The sequence below is a fragment of the Ovis aries genome, chromosome 13 (genome assembly GCF_016772045.2).
Source record: "Ovis aries strain OAR_USU_Benz2616 breed Rambouillet chromosome 13, ARS-UI_Ramb_v3.0, whole genome shotgun sequence".
NCBI lineage: Eukaryota > Metazoa > Chordata > Mammalia > Artiodactyla > Bovidae > Ovis > Ovis aries.
In genome coordinates, this window is record NC_056066.1 from 20,222,709 (window position 1) to 20,248,243 (window position 25,535).

At 35.9% G+C, this 25,535-nt stretch overlaps 1 protein-coding gene across 3 annotated transcripts in view; it reads left to right on the forward strand.

Moving 5' to 3' along the window:
* Positions 1 to 25,535, forward strand: part of MALRD1 (MAM and LDL receptor class A domain containing 1) — a 600,846-nt gene that overhangs the window by 247,395 nt on the left and 327,916 nt on the right. For all 3 annotated transcript variants that reach the window (XM_042230497.1, XM_060397269.1, XM_042230498.1), the window contains 2 exons: positions 283 to 530; positions 4,685 to 4,976. In XM_042230497.1, coding sequence (XP_042086431.1) covers positions 283 to 530; positions 4,685 to 4,976 — 540 coding nt within the window. The remainder of the gene's footprint in view (positions 1 to 282; positions 531 to 4,684; positions 4,977 to 25,535) is intronic.

The following is a 25,535-nucleotide window of genomic DNA, read 5'->3' on the forward strand; positions in this document are numbered from 1 at the left end:
GCCAACAATAAAAATAAAGAAGTGAAGCAGGAGACAGTTGAGTATAGGAGATTTTAGATACACCAGTAAACAAGGATTCACTGACAAGGTGATATTCAAATACAGATCTGATAGAAATGAGTGGGCAGGGCATGTGGACATTTGGGAAGGAATCCTGGCAGAGAGGGGCAAATTCAAAGGTCCCTAGACATGAGAATGCTTTATAAAATGTGATTTTGGATAGCATGCTTTATCGGCTAATTTCCTTTTTCTCTCCACCATATATTGGAAAATGTTTTCCAGGTGCCTCCAGGGGGCGCTGTGATTTTGAGTTTGATCTTTGTTCCTGGGAGCAGGAGCAGGATGATGACTTTGACTGGAATCTGAAGGCGAGCAATGTCCCTGCTACAGGCACAGAGCCAGCGGCTGACCACACCTTGGGAAATTCATCTGGCCATTACATCTTTATAAAGAGCTTGTTCCCTCAGCAGCCCATGAGGGCAGCCAGGATTTCAAGTCCAGTCATAAGTAGGAGAAGCAAAAACTGTAAGGTATGGAGAAAAAATTAAAACAGAAATGTTATAAGCAACTTCTGATAGAGTCAAAAACAGAAAACAGAATGGCCAGAACCAGACCAAAAAGTGAGTTTGAATGCACTCAACTTGGAATTTTGTGAGAGTCAGAAAGTGAAGATGAAAGGGAAGGTTTGTTAGAACTGTTGGAAGAATTTATCCTGTGGATAAGTTCCATAGACAAGGAATCTTGGAATCCATTGGAAAAATGTCATGGTTATTATCCATAACTATGGGTGAAAGTGAAAAAAAGTATTAGTCATTCAGTCGTGTCCGACTCTTTGCAGCCCCATGGACTGTAACCCACCAGACTTCTCTGTCCATGGAATTCTCCAGGCAAGAATACTGGATTGGGTTGCCATTTCCTTCTTCAGGGGATCTTCCCATCCCAGGGATTGAACATGTGTCTCTGCATTGCAGGCAGATTCTTTACTGTCTGAGTCACCTAGAACAAAGTAAAATATTGGTTGTGTCCACTCAGGGAACTTGGCACTCATTGGAATTATGGGAATTTCATCATAAGGAAGAGAATTAAACAGCGAGAAATAGCAAATAGTTAAATATTTCCAAGAACTAATATTAATCATAGTTGACACCATGATAAAATGGTTGGACATCTTCACGGAAAATTAAAGACTGAAGTTGACCCTTTAAAAGGTAGAATTTCTAGATTAGGAAAAAATGATTTGGTGATTATCCTGTGGAAATTTGAAGAAAATGTTTATAGAGTGTTAAAAATATAAGTAGAGTTGTTTGGATCTTCATATGATGACTATGCATTTGCAAGGTCCTTCACTTTTCTTTATTATTTGTGTGACTGTCTGTTTTTATTCCCCAAGGGATTTGAGCCAGCTAGGCTGGGAGCTAAATTTAGCTTTATATATAAATTAAGCACTCAGAAATGACTTCATGGCATCTTTTTATAAGAGGTTAATGTGTGAATAAATGTGCCCTTTATATTTATGACAAAAAATACAGTCTTCATAGCTGTGAACACATGTATTTGGACTAGTGTATTCCTCAATGTCTGAACATTGAAAAGAAAACAAATTATATCCAGAAAGTTGCTAGCTGATCAAAGAATCAAACTGGGAGGCATGATTTAAATCTTTATTATCTTCAGATTGTCATATTCTTGTATGTTTCTTTCAACAACACAGAGAGTCTTAACTCCAGAAGGAGGCATGTTAAATCTTTGCTCATGGGCTCTCCAGCTGAACCTGTATTTACTACAGGTGTTTATTCCTCTGTTTTATACTGACCACCCTTCACATCCTACCACTGCCCCAGCCCAGTCATGTTAAACCTTTAGTTTGTCTTAGATTTTCTGTCTCAGCTTAAGTTGATTTCATAGTTTAACACTCAGAGTAATATCTCTCTTCTCTCTTTAGGCACATTTAATAGTTTTTCTGCAAGAAAGTGACATGATCAAAGTTTGAAAGACGTAACTCAGCAGTCCAGAATGGATGTAATGAAAAAATACACAATTAACCTTTAATTAGTTTGGCAAACATTGAGTTTTAGAGAAGCAAAGAAGTCAAACTGAAATTTTATATACTTCATGTTTAATTTTTAATTAACTTTCCAAGACTGTGAATATACAGATTTATAGATATAGACACAACATATATAAACCTGGTGTTCTGGGGTTTTATTTTCAAGAAAGTATCGAGTAATTTGGAAGACAACAGAAAGAAGACTTCTTAGCTTTACTATTTAGACTTCCTCTAAGAATGTTCAATAGATTTTTCATACTGTAGTAACCAAGGGTTTCATTTATCTCTATTTTTGCCTGGTCCCAGAACTATAGTTCCCACTGTTTTAAACATCTGTGTGAGAATAATGAAGTATGCCTAGGAGAAATGTCAAAAATTAATGATGAATGGTTCATTTTATGAATATTTATGATATAGATTGTATACAAAGAAGTAAGGAAAAGTCATGCTGGAAATGACTGGGACTCTCAGATATAAAAAATTTATCAAGTGAGCAGAAATGACCTCCTAAACTTTCATGAAAATCCTTTCTGTCACTTAACCTTGTGGAATACCTTCAGGCAGAAAAAAATCAAACTGGAGATTTTTCTACCTTCTGAGGGATGGGTGGAATACAGAGAAGGATGCAGACATAGATAGATGAGTATAGAGAGCAAACCTCTGAGTAACTGAAATTTCTGGTGAAGATGCCTCCTTAAAAGAATTCAGTACTCGACAGATTTTTATTTGCTCCTGTTGCCCTGTGATTTTGTTACATTGTCACCAAGTATTCTCTGTAGAAATGGAGTGTTTGCGTTTAGATGTTTGTTTGCATGTTAATCCAGTGGTATCATTCAGAAAATGGCCTCAAGAAGATACAGAAGTGTTTATGTGACATAAAACATATGCCTTAGGCTTTCTGTGCAAATAAGACAAAACAAGGTAGAATACTGGAAAGACCATGTGTATGACTGCAGGGGCTCCAAACAGCTGTGTGCTATTGCCTGTTGGATAGTTTCCTTTCTTGCGTTCTGACACTGCTCAAGAGGCTGGCCTCAGACCCTTTTTGAAATTAATTTTTAATGGAATATATTTGCTTTACATTGTTGTATTAGTTTTGTGCTGTACAGCAAAGTGAATCAGCTCTGTTGTTATTTAGTTGCTAAGTCATGTCAGATTCTTTTGCAGCCCCATAGCTCCTCTTCATGAGATTTCTCAGGCAAAAATATTGGGGTGGATTGCCATTTCCTCCTCCAGAGGATCTTCGAGACCCAGGGATCGAAACCATGTCTCCTGAATTGGCAGGTGGATTGTTTACCACTGAGCCACCAGGGGAGCCCCCTGGAATCAGCTCTACACATAAGTATATCCCCTCCTTTTTTTGTTTTTATTTTCTTCCTCTTTAGGTCACTACAGAGCATTGGGTAGAGTTCCCTGGGCTGTACAGTAAGTTCTCATTAGTTACCTATTTTATACATAGTGTCAGTAGTGTATATATGTCAATCCTGGTCGGATACTTTTGTTTCTCACTTTGTGCCACACAGGTTTGACCAGCCCCCCCAGAACAAGCCTCAGTGGTCACAGAGTTCATGTTTTCCTACACTAATGTGTTAATCAATAGAATAAACATTTTTGGATCATAGAGTAATAGCTGAAGTTTGGGTATTATTCATCAGCTAGGAAATTTGCATAGATTGACTTCACAGAGCTTACCTCTTGATGCTGTTTGAAAGTATGCATTATGTATATGGTTTAATCACATTCTTTACCCTTTAAACACATCATTTCCCTTCTCTAGAATATAATATCCATGAGTACCAGTGTTTCTAAAATGTTATTTTCCTGCATGAAGATCACCCACCATTAGTTTTCCCTCACTCCTAAAAATGACAAGCTAAAAGCTTAAAAACACAGAGTCCATACTGTTCCTAACTCATAGTCTTCTTTTTTTTTAGAATTTCCCCAACTTTCTCCATCAGTGTTTTAATCACCAAAAATCTGGTAAACTCCATATTTGAAACACTGAAATGTTAATCCTTGGAAATACTCATATTAATTTTTACTTGGGGGTAAAACTCAAGTCTACTCTTCTAAAACATTTCAAGTAAAATTTAGAAATTGCTAGTCTGGTGGTTTTGCTCTGTATAGTAGAGCCCTGAGGACCTTAAAGAACTGAAAATGTGTTTCAAGTAAAGAATGTGGTGGAATAAGCAATCAAGTACTCTGCTGTTTTGAAGGAAATGATTTAAGTTTCATGAGATGGAATTTTTCTTTAGTACCTGATGTTTCTTAATCATGAAAAGTCTTTCTATATAATACAGCACTTTTTAATGATATTTTTATCCCTTTGACAGTGGATTTTAAGAGTTTGTAGAGGAATCCTACTTTTATAAGTCACAATAAGGAAGTAAACGCCACTCATTTTTTCAACTAAATTCCTGCTTGGTCCTTATTGTACTACATTCCATGTTTTGCAACATACGATTTAAGGCTGGACTAACTTCGTTCATTGATAGAGTATTCACTAAGCAATAGAACATACAGACCTATTTTTTCTTCCAGAATCTGTTAAGAGAAGAGAGGACAACATGATATAATTGAAAATAACATGAAATTAATTGTACTAATTATTTATAATATTTCTATTTTTGGTTGCAGATAATTTTTCATTACCACATGTATGGACATGGCATTGGAGCGCTCACCCTGATCCAGGTATCAGTCTCAAACCAAACGAAGGTCCTGCTTAACCTCACTGTAGAACAAGGCAATTTCTGGCAGCGGAAAGAGCTAGCCCTGTCTGGTGATGAGGACTTCCAACTCAAGTTTGAGGGCCGCGTTGGGAAGGGCCACCGCGGTGATATTGCACTGGACGACATTGTGCTGACAAAGAACTGTCTATCTTCCCATCACTCCATGAAAGAAGAACTCTCAGTGCCTCTTCCAACAGGTACGTTTTGATTTATGTAGTTAGTGCTTTTACAGAGTGGTAGGTGGGAAGGAAAGAAATGGAAAATAAGTGACCTAAACACCTAGTGAATTATTCTTTTCATAAGGAAAAATCTTTTTGAATATAAAATGTTATCTTTTAAGCCTTTACTCATAAACTTGTCTTCCAATTTTTTCTCCAAGCTTTGGTGTATTTACCAATTCCTGAGTTCTTCGTTTAGTCAGTATCTTCTTAGATCAATAAAATAAAGCTCCTTTGTTTTCAGTTTGATTCAGATTTCAATCTGAAATAAATATCATTCACTCTTAATAAAATGTAAGAATGTCTAGAACAGATTTATTCCATTTTAATTAGATGTTAGTGTGGTCATTTTATATACTTTATTCTCTTTAGACAAATACTTGTTTCATTTGAAAGAAATGGCAACCCACTCCAGTATTCTTGCCAGGAGAATTCCATGGACAGAGGAGCCTGGTGGGTTATATAGTCCATGGAGTCACAAAGAATCAGATATGACTGACCGACTAACACTCACTCACTTATTCATTTGAATGGTTTAATTTATATATTTAAGTCATTTAGATGATTGCCTATGTCCATCCATTCACCTAAAAATATTTGGGTAATTTTTCTTAATAATTAGATTAAAATGTTGACTTGATAGATGTCCAATATAATACATAGATTGGCACTGTTATGTGGAAATAGTAAGTAGCATTAATCTCTGTAATATATTAGAGGTATGAGTTGAAAATAAATACAGTATATAGTGTTAAGAAAGCAAAAGGACAAATTTTATCAATTGATAACATGATATATATTAATATTTAAACTATGAGTTTGGAGAAGAAAATAAAAATGCCATTCCTTTTGTATATAAATTAGATATTGTAAATGAGAAATAAAAGTGCTTTAAGAAGAATGAACTAATTTATTTGTGCTGACAACATGGTGGGTGGAATGGGGAACCGTGCCATTTCTGCCTTGACTTCCTCATTCGTTTCACAGGGAGTGTTTTAATTTGGTTAACAGGATGTTTCTAGATAAATGTTTCCCCACTGACACATAATTAAGTCAGGATGTTTGCTTGAAGTTTCCAGCACTATATGGAATGGTACAGAGTAAAACAAACATTTCAAAACTGTGTTAAGGGATATATATACTACCAAGTGAAAGTTAAAGTTGCTCAGTTGTGTCTGACTCTTTGAAACCCCATGGACTATACAGTCCATGGAATTCTCCAGGCCAGAATACTGGAGTGGGTGGCCTTTCCCTTCTCCAGGGGATCTTCCCAAACCAGGGATTGAATGCAGGTCTCCCACATTGCAGGTGGATTCTTTACCAGCTGAACCATCAGGGAAGCCTAGATACTAACAGGAATTCAATGTAAAAGCATTTCAGATACCTCAGAATAATCTACTTCTTGATAAAAACTTCACCTTCTTTCTCTGTAGGAGATCTGACGACAGCTATGCTAGCTCTTGTCCAGATCTGACCTTTTAAATAGTAAATGTTTGATCATAATAAAAAGTACTCTCATAGCATCCAAGTAACAAGAGTGCAAAAGTTTTATGTAGAACCACTTTAAACTTCAATGAACAACTACTAAGTGGGATGTCAGAGGAACAAACCAATCTCATTGGGAATTTTAAATTCTTAAACCTGTGAAATCTGGAATGAAGTTTCTTAAACAAAAATAAAAAGACTGCCCAAAGGAAAATTTTAAAGTATGTACCAAGTGGTATAGATTATATATTAATGATAAAATTAAGGGTACATGTTAATATCACTAGAGTTCTTTGTATATCCTGATGCTATTGGAGATATTCTATTAAAATTTTTGATGAGTAGAAATTGAGACTCTGCTCTTAAGAATATCTTATTGTGATAGGGTAGAATAGGAAAACCATCTCAAAAATCACCTAATATTAGGTTAAATATAATAAAGTGCCAGTAGAGAGTATATATATATATAATGTTATGTATATATGTGTTTAAACATATTTGGAGGAGTGTCCTGGACAAATTTTTAAAAGCCAAACTGCTTTTTATTAGTCTTCATGAAAGTTGGTGCAAGAGAATTCAGCAATATGATGAACTTTTAACAGAAGTATAACGCAAGCCACTAATGTAAGCTACTTGTGTAATTTATATACGCTAGAAGGTATGGCAAAACCAATACAGTATTGTAAAGTAAAATAAACAACAAAAAAAATTAAAGAAAAAAAAAAAAAGAACACTGGAGCAGGTTGCCATGCTCTTCTCCAGGGGATCTTCCTGATCCGTGGATCAAACCTGGGTCTCCTGCACTGCAGGCAAATTCTTTACAATATGAGCCACAAAAGAAGCCTTATACTTAGGAGTAATGTAAAAAGGCCACCACTATCCATATAACTTAGCATTGTACCAATATATTAATAAAATGTTATGAAAGGAAAAAAAGCAAAGTTAATTTTTAGAATATATTTTGCCATTTCCTTCTCCAGGGAATCTTCCCGACCCAGGAATTGAACATGGATCTCCTGCATTGCAGGCAGATTCTTTACCGACTGAACTATATCCTTGTGTCAGCTCAGTTCAGTTCAGTCGCTCAGTCGTGTCTGACTCTTTGTGAACCCATGAATCATAGCACACCAGGCCTCCCTGTCCATCAGCAACTCCCGGAATTCACTCAAACTCATGTCCATCGAGTCAGTGATGCCATCCAGCCATCTCATCCTCTGTCGTCCCCTTCTCCTCCTGCCCCCAATCCCTCCCAGTATCAGGGTCTTTTCCAAAGAGTCAACTCTTTGCATGAGGTGGCCAAAGTATTGGAGTTTCAGCCTCAGCATCAGTCCTTCCAATAAACACCCAGGACTCATCTCCTTTAGGACGGACTGGTTGGATCTCTTTGCAGTCCAAGGGACTCTCAAGAGTCTTCTCCAACACCACAGTTCAAAAGTATCAATTCTTCGGCGCTCAGCTTCATTCACAGTGCAACTCTCACATCCATACATGACCACTGGATAAACCATAGCCTTGACTAGACGGACCTTTGTTGGCAAAGTAATATCTCTGCTTTTCAATATACTCTCTAGGTTGGTCAGAACTTTTCTTCCAAGGAGTAAGCGTCTTTTAATTTCATGACTGCAATCACCATCTGTAGTGATTTTGGAGCCCCCAAAAATAAAGTCTGACACTGTTTCTACTGTTTCCTCATCTATTTCCCATCAAGTGATGGGACCAGATGCCATGATCTTCGTTTTCTGAATGCTGAGCTCTAAGCCAACTTTTTCACTCTCCTCTTTCACTTTCATCAGGAGGCTTTTAGTTCCTCTTCACTTTCTGCCATAAGGGTGGTGTCATCTGCATATCTGAGGTTATTGATATTTTTCCTGGCAGTCTTGATTCCAGCTTGTGTTTCTTCCAGTCCAGCGTTTCTCATGATGTACTCTGCATAGAAGTTAAATAGGCAGGGTGACAATATACAGCCTTGATGTACTCCTTTTACTATTTGGAAACAGTGTGTTGTTCCATGTCCAGTTCTAACTGTTGCTTCCTGACCTGCATATAGATTTCTCAAGAGGCAGGTCAGGTGGTCTGGTATTCCCATCTCTTTCGGAATTTTCCTCAGTTTATTGTGGTCCACATAGTCAAAGGCTTTGGCATAGTCGATAAAGCAGAAATAGATGTTTTTCTGGAACTCTCTTGCTTTTTCCATGATCCAGAAGATGTTGGCATATCCTTGTGTAGTTCACCCTGAATCATGACGGAACCCTGAATTAACTCAATATGCCCCAAGTATTATCATTTAAACACAACAGCTATGTAAGATAATAATGAAGTATTCTATATTCTTATTTTCAGACTTAACCTGTAAAATTCAGTGTGTATTTTACCACTACAACCCATCTCAATTTGGATTAGCCACATTTTGATTGCTTGATAGCCACTCATTCTATCCCAGTGCACAGGAGATGAAGTAGGTACTGTAGGGCAGTTTTATGTAAGTCTGACAATTGGGTTCCATTACTTGGGGTCGAATTTGTGAATTCCAAAGAATTTCCGTCCTATTCTCATTTAAACAGAGGCAAAAATATACCCCTAGGCTAAACGGGGAAGCACAGGTCGGTACCATGTTCTAGTGAAGTAGGTACTAATTTCAGACATTCTTCTTACTTGGTATGTGTTGTACAACTTTTCTGAAACCCAATTTCCTCATTTGTTATTCAAAAAGAACCAATTTCTTAAGTTCTTAAAAGAAAAAGCGGTAATCACCTATATGGGCTGCCCAGGTGGTGCTAAGGTGAAGAATCCACCTGCCAATGCAGGAGATATAAGAGATGTGGGTTTGATCCCTGGGCTGGGAAGATCCCTGGCGAAGGGAATGGCAACCCACTCTAGTATTCTTGCCTGGAGAATCCCATGGACAGAGGAGCCTGGTGGGCTATGGTCTATAAGGTCACGAAGAGTTGGACATGACTGAAGCAACTTAGCACGTACACACGCAATCACCTATATAATTTACCTAGTCTCATGTCTGGTATATTCCCTTGTTTGCCATGTATTCAATAAAAGCTATATTATTTTACATTATCTGATATTTTGAGCACCTTACCAGTATTCCTTAGATGGTATAGACATTTGAGTGTGAGCCTCCATTATTTGCATTTTATTAAGAATATATTTCTACCATGTGTTTTAGCAAAGTTTTCTCTCTTGCAGAGATCACAAGCATATAATTATTTTATATTACATGGTAACCATTCAATCTATTATTTATTGGAAACCTCTTTAACTTAGTAATTTTTATTTGTCATTAATAATGTATGTGTATGGCTGTATCTTTGAAATGTTTCTCAGTTTCTCAGTACTGCAAAAACACTTAACCTGGAACTTTCACAGATAAATGAAGGATAAATGATATTCAGGCAGTGGCTATATCCACTGAACTTCTGAAAGTGACTTTAGTTCACGCACACTTTTCATCTATATTCATGGGTGTAGGCTAATAATTCCATCAAGGACAGCTTAAAATAGAAAAAGACAAGAGGAGGCGAAACATATATATTTAGGAAGATGCAATTGAACTGAATCTGGAATTAGTGCTTCTAATCAGTCAAATAAGAACCAGAGCTTTATTAGCAAAAGTAATATTAGGGGGTTATTATTGAGTCTTTAGAAGTTATATTTATAAGCTTATTTTGATGGCAATTTTGTTAATTGCTAAATGATGATGGAGAAAAATAATTGTTTAATGAATTTTAATAAGAAAAAGACAACCAAGATTCCTCTTTTAAACATCTGTATGGAAATTCAGCCACTATCATATTGACTGATATTTAATAAAAATTATAATAAGGACAGAGACCAGTTCTAATCTGTGTGTGCATGCACATATGTGTTTTAAGTAATTTATAAATATGAGTCATAATTATGTTTTAACATGACAATTAACTTTTGCTTAAAAGATATGTATAAGGGAGTTTGAGGTCCACGTGTACACACTGCTAAATTTAAAATGGATAACCATCGAGGACCTACTGTATAGCACAGGGAAGTCTGGTCTCAATGTGATGTGGCAGCCTTGGTGGAAGGGGAATTTTGGGGGAGAATAGATACATGTATATGTATGGCTGAGTCACTCTGCTGTGCACCTAAAACTATCACAACATTCTTAATCAATCAGCTATACTCCAATATAAAATGAAAAGTTTAGACAAGGCCAAAAAAAAAAAAAATGTATAAGGCAATGGAGCATGAATGGATTAGCTTCTCTTTGAAGCCAAGTATTTCCTTGAAATACTTGGGGGGAGTTTAAAAGTCTCGTACCTGCTGATGAGAATGCTGGCATGGCAACTCAGAGTCCTCCGCTGGGAAATCTGACTGATTATACTTGGCTCTGTAATTTAGTGGACCCTGTATACAGGGTTTAGTGCTAAGTGCGTGTGTTTGGGGTTTAAAAAGATGAGTTTGGACTTTTGCACTGCTTACTCCTTATAAGGTGTCACCTGATCTGCTTAACCTCTCTAATTCTTATCTTTCTTGTCCATAAAAATGGAGCTATTGGAATCTACTAAGTGATCTGAAAAATAATGGAAATCATAATATATAGTATGTTTTAAGCAACCATCGGCATACAGTCAGTGTTTAGTACATCTCCCTTTTTTCTAGCAGTTCTCTCCCTGTTGGGGAGATTATGAAATTAAAGTGTGCATAAGTTGAAATTTCTTAAAAGCATGTTGTAAACTTGTTTTTTCCTTCTTCATGTTCCATTCATTGCTTAAAAATTCAGATTTCCTCTGACCCTCCTATTTTCTTCAAAGAATTTGCTCTCACAAAAGCCCCTAAATTGCTAAATTCTCTAGTTTTATTTATTATTCATAATAAACAGTGAAGAGGAAAGAAGTGGTCCTAAGATTCAAGGAAGTTGATGACTTGCGTATGATGTGGTTGGGGGCAGAGGAAAGTTCATTTTAGATATACAAGCTTACTCCACCCAGTGTTTTCCAAGTTAATATTTTCCCAGTAAAATATCTGTTGATTTTCATGGAATGCCTATATTTCACTCTGGTTTTTTTAATTTTTATTTTTTATGGGGGATAATATTTATATCGGAAACTATATTTGCACTACTCAACACTGAGAACACTGTTTAAGCAACATATTGTTTAGAAAAGTCTCAAGTTCCATTCCAAATACAGTCAACAGACAATGAGGTTTTGAAAATTTCATGCAGTGACCATACAGAGGAAGTTCATCATGGACACTGCTCTGGTTAGGGGAAGCATGAGAGTAGTATATACCCTGTAAAATATTATTTTATTTGTGCATTTGTTCTGACTATGTTTCTTCAGTGCATATTTTTGTCTAGTGTAAACAAGAAATTCCTCCAGAAATTGAGAAAATGTTGAAAAAAATTGAAAGTGAAAACAAAAGAGATTTCAGTGTAAGAGAAGATAAGGGAAATTATAATGTTAACCAATATGAGCTGGTTCTGAAGAGGTAGATTTAAACAATAATTGAGAGGGACTTCCCTGTTGGTCCAGTGGGTGAGCCTTTGCCTTCCAAAGCAGGATGTGTGGGTTCGATCCCTGTTCAGGGAGCTAAGATTCCCATATGTCTCTCAGCCAAAAGACCAAAACAAACAAACAAACAAAAATAGAAACAATACTGTAACAAATTCAATAAAGACTTTAAACCAGTCCACATCAAAAAACCCTAAAATCTTTTAAAAAATTATTGAAGTGCTCTTATATCTTACTGAAGGATTTGCTATTAAGTTTGTTCCTGTAAACATATAATATTAGTCTAAGGAAAACTCAGACACTAACTAATTAAAATGATAGACATCATTGGCTTGAAAGAATTTAAGGCTCTTATAATTGCAGGGATAAACATAATACCTTAATTGGTGTTCCGCTGTGTTTCATTTGCATTTTTAGAACTTAGTTGGGGTTAGATGAGTAGATTGTGTAATGCATAATAATTTTTCACACTTAAATAAGGTGAAATTGCCTATGGATACAGCATTTTAAAACAGAACATCTGGGACTTCGCTGGCGGTCCAGTGCTTAAAGACTTCACCTTCCAATGAGGAGGTGCAGGTTTAATCCTTGGTCAGGGAGCTAGGATCCCACATGCCACAAGGTCAAAAACCAAAAGTATAAAAGAGAAGTATTGTTGTCACAGGTTCAATAAAGATTTTTAAATGGTCCACATCAAAGAAAATCTTTAAAAATAAATGGAACATCTGAATTTAGAAACATATTTTTAACTATGTTGGAAGGAACTATACTGTAAGTTTTTAAGGAGGCATGATGATAGACACAGTTGAGCAACACTTGGACTTGTGAGGGTTCAGATTTGAATGGCCAGGGGTGGACTGGGACTTTTAAAGTCTGAAAGCTGTATTTCTTTTGTGCTCCCTGGGTCTATTGAAAAAACAAATACCTGTCTCATGTTCATGGGTATGATCATTAATTAACTCTCCTTTTTTTCCTTTAATATAATAAAAATTTATGGATTCTTCTTTTTTAATATATATTTGTTCCAAGTAGAACAAAATTTTCCTCACTATAGTAGGAAGGCATCCATCAAGCCCCATTCTTTTTTGTGTCCCAAGTCTCTCTATTGCTAGTGATGACTATATTTTATAAATGTTCTTTCCTCTAATTTCAAATATAATAGAACAGATATTGTATAAAGTTCTATACATTTTAGATAAAGAAATTTGTTCCTTAGTTTTCATTTTATTTATTGATTTATTTTTTAGATTCCACAGATAAGTGGTACAATACAGTATTTGTCTTTCGCTGTCTGACTCATTTCTTTTAGCATCAGATCAGTCGCTCAGTCATGTCTAACTCTTTGTGACCCCATGGACTGCAGCATGCCAGGCTTCGCTGTCCACTACCAACTCCCAGAGCTTGCTCAAACTCATATCCATAGAGTGGATGATGCCATCCAACCGTCTCATCTTCTGTTGTCCCCTTCTCCTCCTGCTTTCATTCTTTCCCAGCATCAGGGTCTTTTCCAATGAGTCAGTTCTTCGCACCAGGTGGCCAAAGTATTGGAGTTTCAGCTTCAGCATCATTTAGCATAATACCTTATAAGATCATCCATGGTGTTGCAAATGGCAATATTTTATTCTCTTTTATGGCTGAGTAGTATTCCATTGTATGTGTGCATAAATAAAGTTTAAATATATGGCATCTTTATCTTATTTAAACACATCAGAATATTTTAAATGATAGTGGAGGTGATGGAATTCCAGTTGAACTATTTAAAATCCTGAAAGATGATGCTGTGAAAGTGCTGCACTCAATATGCCAGCAAATTTGGAAAACTCAGCAGTGGCCACAGGACTGGAAAAGGTCAGTTTTCATTTCAGTTCCAAAGAAAGGCAATGCCAAAGAATGCTCAAACTACCGCACAATTGCACTCGTCTCACATGCTAGTAATGCTCAAAATTCTCCAAGCCAGGGCTTCAGCAATACATGAACCGTGAACTTCCTGATGTTCAAGCTGGTTTTAGAAAAGGCAGAGGAACCAGAGATCAAATTGCTGACATCCGCTGGATCATGGATGAATCAAGAGAGTTCCAGAAAAACATCTATTTCTGCTTTGTTGACTATGCAAAGGCTTTGACTGTGTGGATCACAATCAACTGTGGAAAATTCGGAAAGAGATGGGAATACCAGACCACCTGACCTGCCTCTTGAGAAATCTGTATGCAGGTCAGGAAGCAACAGTTAGAACTGGACATGGAACAACAGACTGGCTCCAAATAGGAAAAGGAGTGCATCAAGGCTGTATATTGTCACCCTGCCTATTTAACTTATATGCAGAGTACATCATGAGAAACGCTGGACTGGAAGAAACACAAGCTGGAATCAAGATTGCCAGGAGAAATATCAATCACCTCAGATATGCAGATGACACCACCCTTATGGCAGAAAGTGAAGAGGAACTGAAAAGCCTCCTGATGAAAGTGAAAGTGGAGACTGAAAAAGTTGGCCTATAGCTCAACATTCAGAAAATGAAGATCATGGAATCTGGTCCCATCACTTGATGGGAAATAGATGGGGAAACAGTGGAAACAGTGTCAGACTTTATTTTTGGGGGGCTCCAAAATCAATGCAGATGGTGACTGCAGCCATGAAATTAAAAGACGCTTACTCCTTCAAAGAGAAGCTATGACCAACCTAGGTAGTATATTCAAAAGCAGAGACATTACTTTGCCGACTAAGGTCTGTCTAGTCAAGGCTATGGTTTTCCCAGTAGTCCTGTATGGATGTGAGAGTTGGACTGTGAAGAAGGCTGAGTGCCGAAGAATTGATGCTTTTGAACTGTGGTATTGGAGAAGACTCTTGAGAGTCCCTTGGACTGCAAAGAGATCCAACCAGTCCATTCTGAAGGAGATCAGCCCTGGTATTTCTTTGGAAGGAATGATGCTAAAGCTGAAACTCTAGTACTTTGGCCACCTCATGCGAAGAGTTGACTCATTGGAAAAGACTCTGATGCTGGGAGGGATTGGGCACAGGAGGAGAAGGGGACGACAGAGGATGAGATGGTTGGATGGCATCACGGACTCGATGGATGTGAGTCTGAGTGAACTCCGGGAGTTGGTGGTGGACAGGAAGGCCTGGCATGCTGCGATTCATGGGGTCGCAAAGAGTCAGACACGACTGAGCAACTGAACTGAACTGAACTGAATATGATGAAATAGTACTAATGCTGCATATTATTAATTATATTACATATTAGTTAACAATGGCATAATATCAGTTTTAAAATTCCCTATTTTATAAGGCAACTAATGAATTTTCATTTATAATTCATTCTTTCATAAAGTTTTACTACAGTATAATTATTATACAGTTAATTACGTAAAAGTAAGTGCGCTTGTCTAAACAAGTTATCATTTTTTATTGAATCACCCAGTATTGGAACTGTGGTAGTCTGCTTTTTGTTCTGAAATAGCCATTTTCTTTTTCTTCTTGTGGTATATAAGATAGCCCTATATTTAGACAGGCATATAGCTAAGCATTTCATTGCTGCAATAAATATAAAATAGCAGTATTTTCATAGACTGAAAGATTCAATAACATATTGTAACTTTATGGTAAGGGCATTTAATATCTTCTGTGCTATTGATAATTATAATTTTTAAAGTGGTATCTTTAAATTTTTGTTTTCTATTTGTTTTGAGGATAGAAAAGTGGTTGATTTTTAAAATATTGTTTATTGTAAGGATAAGTACATATTTGTTTGTTTGCTTAGTCACCAAGTCGTGTCTGACTCCTGTGACCCTATGGATTGTAGTCCGCCAGGCTCCCCTTCCGTGAGATTTTCCTAGCAAGAATACTGGAGTGGGTAGTCATTTCTTATTCCAGGGGATATGGGTAGAAAAGTAGTTGATTTTTCCTTTCATTTTTTTTCCTTTCATTTTTTTTTTAAATTTTTTATTTTTTTAATTTTAAAATCTTTAATTCTTATATTAACCTTGTTTATGGTAAGGATAAACACATATTTAGGTAATCTTTAATTTTTCTTGGTTTATCTAATTTTTTATAGTTTTTATGGAAGGAGCTTTATTATATAATATTTTAAATGCTAAAGGCAAATGATATTTTAAAAAATAGTCTCTTAAAATTCAATTTTCTATTTGTTACTGGTATATATAAATATAATTACCTTTTATTATTATACCCTTTTCAACTCATTTTTAATTGAGGAAAAAACTATATTTGTCAGCTTCCCTTGCAATGAATGTGACTACATTTTAGCCAATGGACTCTGAATGGACACTGCATGTACTCAGTAGATTGTACATTAAAAGACAGAAACATTCTCTCCATTTCCCTTCTCTTCTCATCAGCTGGTTGGAATGTAGATGTGATGGCAGCAGCTAAAGTTCTTATTTTAGTTCATGAGGTTGAGTAATTGCCTCCTTAGCATGTGACAGGTAGAAGGGGTCTGGTCCCCTAGACTGCAAAGGGTAGAACATCAGTCTGTGGTTGTTTGGCAGTGAGAGGGGGAAAAAAACCCTCTCACTTTGTCATTGTTGTCTTTTGATTTGGGACAGCAGCCCAGTCTATATCTTAATAAAGGAACTTGTTATTTTCAGTTGCTACATGCTGTGCCATTATGATGTTTATTTGGATGTTGGCTTGTCTCTAGTTATTCTTAGAGGATCTCTAATTTTCCACCTGTCACCAAGAAAGATGTTCGATGATCTCTGTATTGGCAGTTGGTCTCTTGGGGAATCAATTCTGGGAGTCATTCCTGTGCGAACTCAACACACATCACTCCTCCAACTATTTCAACAGTCTTTCAAATGTATAATTCTCACTATCCAATCACTTTCTGTTTAAAATGTTTAGGATGATTTGGGTTATCTGCTTTTAAATGCTGATTGATCTTAGCATTTTGTACCAAAGGCTTGACTTTATTGTTTGCATTAGTTCTATTTGTATGAATTTTCTAAATGTGCCATTCTGATTCTAATGAGCCAGTGTGTCAAATGTCACTTAAAAACCTTGCTTGCAGATTTGATTTAAACCTCTATTGTAAATTTGCAGTCTGGTAAGTCAAACTCTGTGTCTGATTTTTGTGTGTGTGTGTGCCTATATCAGCCTCCTGTCTACAAGCAAAAAGAAATTTCTTTAGGGTTATAGCAACAACACTCTGAATTTCTGATCAAACCTTAAATAAAGTATTGAAAGTTCTGAGCCAATTAGTTCGTTTTATAAACTCTCTGGCTATCCAGAGAAAATCCAATGGAAATCCAATGTAGCCAACTCACTCTGATAATGCCTGAATTTCTTATGCATTTCACATTGTACTATGGAGACTACAACTTACACTTCTGTTTTGCTTTCAATGGACACTTTTTTTGATAAGTATGGATGATATTTAAATGATAGCTCAGGGACGTCCCTGGTGGCTCAGATAGTAAAGAATCTGCCTGCAGTGCAGAGACCTGGGTTCAGTCCCTGGGTCAGGAAGATCCCCTGGAGAAGGAAATGGCCACCCACTCCAGTATTCCTGCCTGGGAAATCCCATGGACAGAGGAGCAGGCTACAGTCCATGGGGTCACAAAAGAGTCGGACACAACTGAGCAACTAACAGTTTCACCTTCATACCAGCTTATAATGATTATTGATTATTTTATTTCCTATTAAATGACTGGTAGTAGTGATAATTGTTACAGAATTCTCAAAAATATATTTTTGTATCATAAACATTTTCCTTTGCATTTACAATTTGGTTCTTAGGAACTCTAAAACAAAGCACTACATTTGTATTCTCTTAAATAATATATGTTTGTGTTTCTCATCAGCTTGATCCTTATTGAAATATTTATATCATAAGCAAAGTTAGAAATTATAGCATTATTGGCATTATCTTGGTTGTCAAGGTAAAATTAAGCTGTTTTTACTGTTTGGGCCCCCAAAGTATATTCTGGTTAAATAAAAACCAAGAAAGATTGTGCGATAAGCTATTTTAATGGTTGAATGTAAGTGAAACAACACAAACTACATTTCTCTTGGAAGAAAAACATGGTTGTGTGAAATCAAATATATTACATGTCCCAGTGCACTTAATATGGTGGAAAATTTCAGATTCATTTCAAATGTCAATTGGCTGTACCCTACTGATGTAGTAGTGGAGAGAGGTACAGTTTAATTTTTAACTTTATCATTGTTCCAAGAACATGTCCTTTATTCAGTTTAAGATTTCTGTTTCCAAATAAATAATTTCTATTCATTTGTGGAAATGATAATGGGAATTAGAATATCCGAGTGCTGTTATTATTAGTATTCTTTTTCAAATGTTTGGTTGTGCTGGGTCCCCGTTGCTGCCCTGGCTCTTCTCTAGCTGCCATGCGTGGGCCTCTCATTGCAGTGGCTTCTCTTGTTGCAGAGCATGGTTTCTAGGACCCACAGGCTTCAGGAGTTGCGGCATGTGGACTCAGGAGTGGTAGCTCCTGGGCTCTAGAGCATGGGCTTAGTTGCGCAATACCTCCGCGCATTTACGAGCTCCCAGCTCTGGTAACGACCATTCTGCTTCCTGTCTCTATGAATTTGATTACTCTAGGTACCTCATATAAGTGGGATCATACAGTATTTTAAGACACTGTTTTTTAAACTAAGTTGATCTGTGTAGGAATCAAATAGTAAATTACTAGCACAAGTAACTGTATCCTGACCACTGTTTCTATTGTATTATGATTAATATCCAACATTAGTTTCAGGTGTACAACTGAAACTGCTATAATTCAGTGCTCTTATACGTGATGAAATGACTACCACAATAAGTGTGGTTACCATCTGTCACTATACACAGTTGTTAACAATATTGATTATATTCCCTATGCTGTGTGTTTCATCTCTATCACATTTATTATAGCTGGAAGTTTGTATGTCCTAATCCTTTTTACCTCTTTTGTCCTTCGACCCAACCCAAGTCCCTCTGGTTTTGTTTTCTGTGTCTGTGAGTCTGTTTCTGTTTTGTTTGTTCATTTATTTTGGTTTTATGAAATTCCACATATACGTGAAATCATACAGAATTGGTTATTCTCTGTTTTACTTATTTTACTTAATACCCTCTAGGTCTACCCATGTTGCTGCAAATGACTACATTTCAATTTTTTTATGGCTGAGTCGTATTGACAATTTCTTTGTCCGTTTATCGATTGATAGACACTTAGGTTGCATCCATATTTTGGTTATTGTAAAATAGTGCTGAAATAAATAAAGAAGTGCATATATCTTTTTTAAATTTTCTTTAATTTTAAAATCTTTAATTCTTACATGCGTTCCCAAACATGAACCCCCCTCCCACCATCTTTTTGAATTAGTGTTTTTGTTTTCTTCATATAATCACATAGAAATTGAATTTTTGGCTTGTGTGATAGTTCTTTTTTTCTTTACTTTTCAGGTATCTCCATCCTGTTTTCCATCATATATGGAACAGTTTTCATTCCCACCAATAATGATAAAGGTTCCCTTCTCCTCCATCCTGACCAACACTTGTTTCTTGCTTTTTGAAGATAGTCATTTTGACAGGTGTGAGGTGACGTCCTGTGTTTTTAAATTACATTTTCCTGATGGTTAGTGATATTGAGCATCTTTTGGCCATCTGTATTCTTCTAGGCTGCAGTCCATGGGGTCGCTAAGAGTTGGACAGGACTGAGCGACTTCACTTTCACCTTTCACTTTCATGCACTGGAGGAGGAAATGGCAACCCACTCCAGTGTTCTTGCCTGGAGAATCCCAGGGATGGGGAAGCCTGGTGGGCAGCCGTCTATGGGGTCACACAGAGTCAGACACAATTGAAGCAACTTAGCAGCAGCAGCAGCATTCTTCTTTGGGGAAAATGTCTGTTCAGCTCCTCTGCTCATTTTTTAATAGGTATCTTTGTTTTGTTTTTAATATCAAGTTGTAAGACTTCTTTATATATTTTGGATATTAACACTTTATCCAGTATATCATTTGCAAATACCTACTCCAGTAAGGGGCATTTTTTTTTCCTTCTCTTTTCAGCACTTTAAATACATCCTGGTACTCTCTTGTAACTTATAAAGTTTCTGCTAAAAAATAAGCTGATAGTGAAGATTTTCTCCTTTTTACTGACGTTCCAGGGCTTCCCTGGTGGTATAGAGGTTAAAGTGTCTGCCTGCAATGTGGGAGACCTGGGTTCGATCCCTGAGTCGGGAAGATCCCCTGAAGAAGGAAATGGCAACCCACTCCAGTATTCTTGCCTGGAGAATCCCATGGACGGAGGAGCTTGATGGGCTACAGTCCATGGGTCACAAAGAGTCGGACACGACTGAGCGACTTCACTCACTTTCACTCGCTTTCTCTGTATTTATTCTGCTTAAGATTCAGTGAACTTTCAGAATCTAAGAATTGAGGTTCTACATAAATTCCAAAACATTCTAAGCTATTGTATCTTAGAATATTACTTGTTCCTCATTCAATCTTTTCTGTCCTCTGGATCTCTGCCAAAAATTATGTAGTATTTTCTCATCATTTTTTTCCTTTTAAAAAACTTTGTTGCTTAGATATAGTGCTATGTACATGTTTCCAATATACAGTTGATCCTTGAACCACACAGGGATCGGGGGCACCAACCTCCTGTACAGTTGAAAATCCTTGTACTATTATCTCTGCCTCAGAAATAAAGGATTAAATAAATGATTCATCCAAGGGCAGAGGGCTGAAACAGTTTGGATAGAATCATCACCCAACCATGATTCTTTTGATTCCACATATTGATTGGATTCCACATTTTGATTCCACATATTCCACATATCTAGTCAAATACAAACTTTTCCCCAAATTTAATTTACTGATCTGTAAAATGAAAATATAGGTACTATATTTTTTGAAAAAATCCACATATAATTGGAACCCAGCAGTTCAAACCAGTTGTTCAAGGGTCAACTATATAATTCAATGAATTTTAACAAATGCTTACACTGTTAACCAAACCACTTTGAAATACTGAAAATTTCCTTCACCCTAGAAATTTTCTTTGTTCTCTTTCTCAGTAATACTGCCCCCCATTCCTCCAAAAGCAATAGGAGTTCTGAAGTATTTCTCCACATAGTAGATTTGCCTGTCATTAGCATCCCATCAGTGGTGTGTTTGGCTCCTTTTGTTTACATAAGGCTTTTAAAGTTTATCCATATTAGTGAGTGTGTCACTAATTTGCTTATTTTTTTCCATGAATAGATGGATAAAAGACAAATTGAATAAATAATATGATATATTCTATTGTATGAATATGTCATAAGGTGTTTATTCATTCTGTTGATAAACATGGTTATTTCAACTTATTGGATATTGTGAATTAAACTGTTATGAAAATTTGTATACACATCTATTTGTCAAAATGTGTTTTATTCTTGTAAATATCTGGAACTGTGGATGCTTGGTCATTAGACAGATGTATGATTTACTTTATGAAAAAACAACCAAAGCTTTTTCAAAATGATTTTATAACACCACCAGCAGTGTATGAGATTGCCAGCTGCTACTCATTCTAACGTATGTTTTGTCTGTCTTTTTAATTTTAGTGTATGAAATGGTTTCTCTTTGTAGTTTCAGCTTACTTTTCCCTCACGATTTTTAATTGTGCTTTTGGCCACCTGTATGTATCACTCAGTCTCATAGCCTTCTCCAATATATTCCTCTATGGAGTGCCTATTTAAGTTTTTTTTCTTTCATTAAACATCTTGTATATTTAATATTAAGATATAACTATTAAGTTTAATATTAAGATATTTAATTAAAGTTATAGAATTTTTTATATACTCAGGATATAAGTAGCAACATATATATATTATAAAACTTTTTTTTTCTAAATGAATGTCTTAGTTCTTTAATGGTATCTTAATTATGAGAAATGTCCAATTTATCAGTTGTTTTTTTTCTCTCTAGGGAATCTTTCCTTACCCAAAGTCACAAAGTATTCTTTCATGTTTTCTCATTAGTTTGAAAGCTTTAACTTTTATACTTAGGTCTCTGACTTGTCAATATTATGTATGGTGTTCCAACATCATTTGCTGAAATGATTTTTGTTTGCCTATTGATTACCTGGAAGCTTTTATCACAATTAATCACATAGGTACAGATCTAAAGCTGGTACTTTGTTCTCTTTTGTTTATATATTTATCTATTCAATATCCTGTATATTTTAATATAAGTGTGATTGGATTGTGATAGCTTCATATCTGTCAGTTTGGGGAGAGTTGATGTGTGATTAGTACTGAGTTTTTCTATCCATGTGCATGTACATGTATAGGTCTCTGATTGTTTGAGTGTTCTTTAATTTCTCTCAGTACTACTTTGTAATTTAGTTGTATAGATTTTAAGAAGTGCTCAAAAAAGAAGCTCAAACTTTTAAATGTTTTAGTGCTATTTCTAGTGGCAGTGTTTTATTTTATCTTATTTTACAGAGACTTGTTGCTAATATCTAAAGCTATGATTGATTTTTGTATGCTAAATGTATATCTTCCCAGAACTGACATATTAGTTCTAATAGTAGCCTTTTCATAAGTTTTTTATGACTTTAAATCGTGGAACGTGTGATAAAAGGCAGTGTTATTATTCTTCCCTTCCAAACTACAAGCTTTTATTTATTTTCCTTGCTGGTTAGAACATCCAGGACAATGCTGAGAGTAAGTGGTGGTAGGATACATTTTGCCTTGCTTCTGATTTTAGGGGGGAGCATTCTGTTGTCCATTAAATGTGATGTTAGCACTTTGCTCCTTGGAAGAAAAGCTATGACCAACCTAGACAGCATATTAAAAAGCAGAGACATTACTTAGCCAACAATGGTCTGTCTAGTCAAAGCTATGGTTTTTCCAATAGTCATGAATAGATGTGAGAGTTGGAGTATAAAGAAAGCTGAGTGCCGAAGAAGTGATGCTTTTGAACTATGGTGTTGGAGAAGACTGTTGAGAGTCCCTTGGACAGCAAGGAGATCAAACTAGTCTATCCTAAGAAAAATCAGTCCTGGATATTTACTGGAAGGGCTGATGCTGAAGCTGAAACTCCAATATTTTGGCCACCTGATGCAAAGAACTGACTCATTTGAAAAGACCCTGATGCTGGGAAAGATTGAAGACGGGAGAAGGGGGAAGACAGAAGATGAGATGGTTGGATGGCATCACTGACTCAATGGACGTGAGTTTGAGTAGGCTCCGGGAGTTGGTGATAGACAGGGAAGCCTGGCATGCTACAGTCCATGGGATTGCAAAAAGTTGGTTATGACTGAGTGACTGAACTGAACTGATAGCTGTATATTTTTAATGAACAGTTTTATCAGTTTAAAGATGTTTTCTTTCATTCCCAATCTTCTAAGAGATTTAATCATGATTGGATATTAAATTTTGTCAAATGCTCTTTTTGAATCTGTGAAGAAAATCATGCAGTATCTCCCCTTTAATATCTAACTGTAGATAGTACCTTAACTGGTTTTCAAATCTTAAACAAGGCTTTGCATTCTTAGCATTAAACCCACTTGTTCAGAATGTTTTATCCTACCTATATATTGCTATATTTTAGGTATAATTTTTTAAATATCTTTACTTTTATATTAGTGAAAAGCATTGTTCTGTAACTTTCATTTTTGATAATTTTTCTTATACTGACCCCTCATCTTTCATACTATATGTATCATACATATTTGTATACTGACCGTATTTTGTCTCAAAGAAACTTAAGTTACTTTTTTAAAAAAAATTGCTTTAAAAGCATATTTTAAATTATTTTTTTAAAAACTGCCTGTCACATAGTAGGAGCTCAGCAATTATCTCCTAAATCAATTAATTAGAAAGGCAAAGGGAATTCCCACAGATATGGGTGTGCAGAATGTCAACCCATAAGGGTGTACAAGGCAGTCAACCAAGATTGGATTAGGAGGCCTAATTTGCAATAACAATATCTCCAAGAAAATGTACAAGTGGACTGTTATTCATAGATTTGACTATTTAGAGGAATTTTATACCTCATTTATATACTCACGTGGAAGAAAAATAGATACGTAAGTATAGGAAAATAATTATTGTTTAGGAACTTAACTATTATAAATTTATATGTAATTAAGTCAAGAACAATATTTGTATCGTTACAATAACATGAACACTAAGTATGGATTTAACAAAAAATTATAACAGTTCATGAATATATGGTGAGGGGTGAGAAGTATATGTGTTGGAGAAGGAAGTAGCATGACTTATATCCATACTCTCTGTAGGATGAAGACAATAGTTCATACTGAAATTGAAAAATCAAGAATTAACATTATAAATACCTTATTTAGACATATTGGAAGTTATCAGACAAAATAGATGAATCTATACAAAGTAAGACAATATAATGAGCGTAGGATGAGACATGGGCTGCTGAAGTAGTCTTCAACTTTTAAAACTCCATTTATATATACATATATATAATTGAGATTATATATAATGACTATATAAGAATATTTTCATTTTTAATGCAATCATTAGGTTGCTCAAGACTTGAATTACCAGTCAAATCATGTATTTTTCACTGTGATTATAGTCTTCAGCAATAAACTAAAGTAAAATCATTGATGGTGATAAATGGAATATTCTTGTGAATTAAAGTCCCCTAGCCAAATGACTATTCTCAAGTGGACTTTTAAAGATTAAAATTCTTAGAAAAAGATGAGTTGACACTTTTGGGAAAAAGCCAAGCCATTGCTGAAATTTATGTTCTTTCAGTAGACAACAGAAAAATAAAAGTTAACCTCAGTTTTTTCCAGAAGAGTTATTTCTTGCATTGTCTAATATTCTAAACACATACCAAAAAAGAATGACAAGATAAACTGTAAAGGAAAACATCTTTATAAAAATGATTGAAGAAATGACTTCTAAGTTTCTCACACCTCAGTGTATGTTATCCCTTGTGTGTGCTTGTGTTCAGTCACGCAGTCATGTCTCACTCTTTGAGACTCCATGGACTATAGCCCCTCTAGGCTCCTCTGTCCGTGGGATTCTCCAGGTAAGAATATTGGATTGGATTGTTGTTGCCACCTCCAGGAGATCTTCTTGACCCAGGGATCAAATCTGTAGCTCCTGCATCTCTGCATTTGCAGATTGATTCCTTACCACGGTGCCACCTGGGTATTATTCCTCACTTTAAATTAATTGCCCTTGGATCTACAGGCAGGACATTATTCACAATGTTTTCTTAAAATTATGAATATCAATTAGCCAAGACGCTTTGACAATTATAACAGTTTTGTGACTCTGATCCAGATGTCAGAGCGAATATATAGGTCAATACGGAAATTGAAAAATTGGAATTTTCTTTTGATTAGATTTGCACTGAATATACAAGAACACAGGACTTCACTGGTGGCTCAGATGGTAAAGAATCTGCCTACAATGCAAGAGACCAAGGTTTGATCCCCTGGAGAAGGGGATGGCTACCCACTTCAGTGTTCTTGCCTGGAGAATTCCATAGACAGAGAAGTCTGTGAGGTTGCAAAGAGTTAGTACTCACCTGAGTGACTAGCACTTTCTCTTCACTT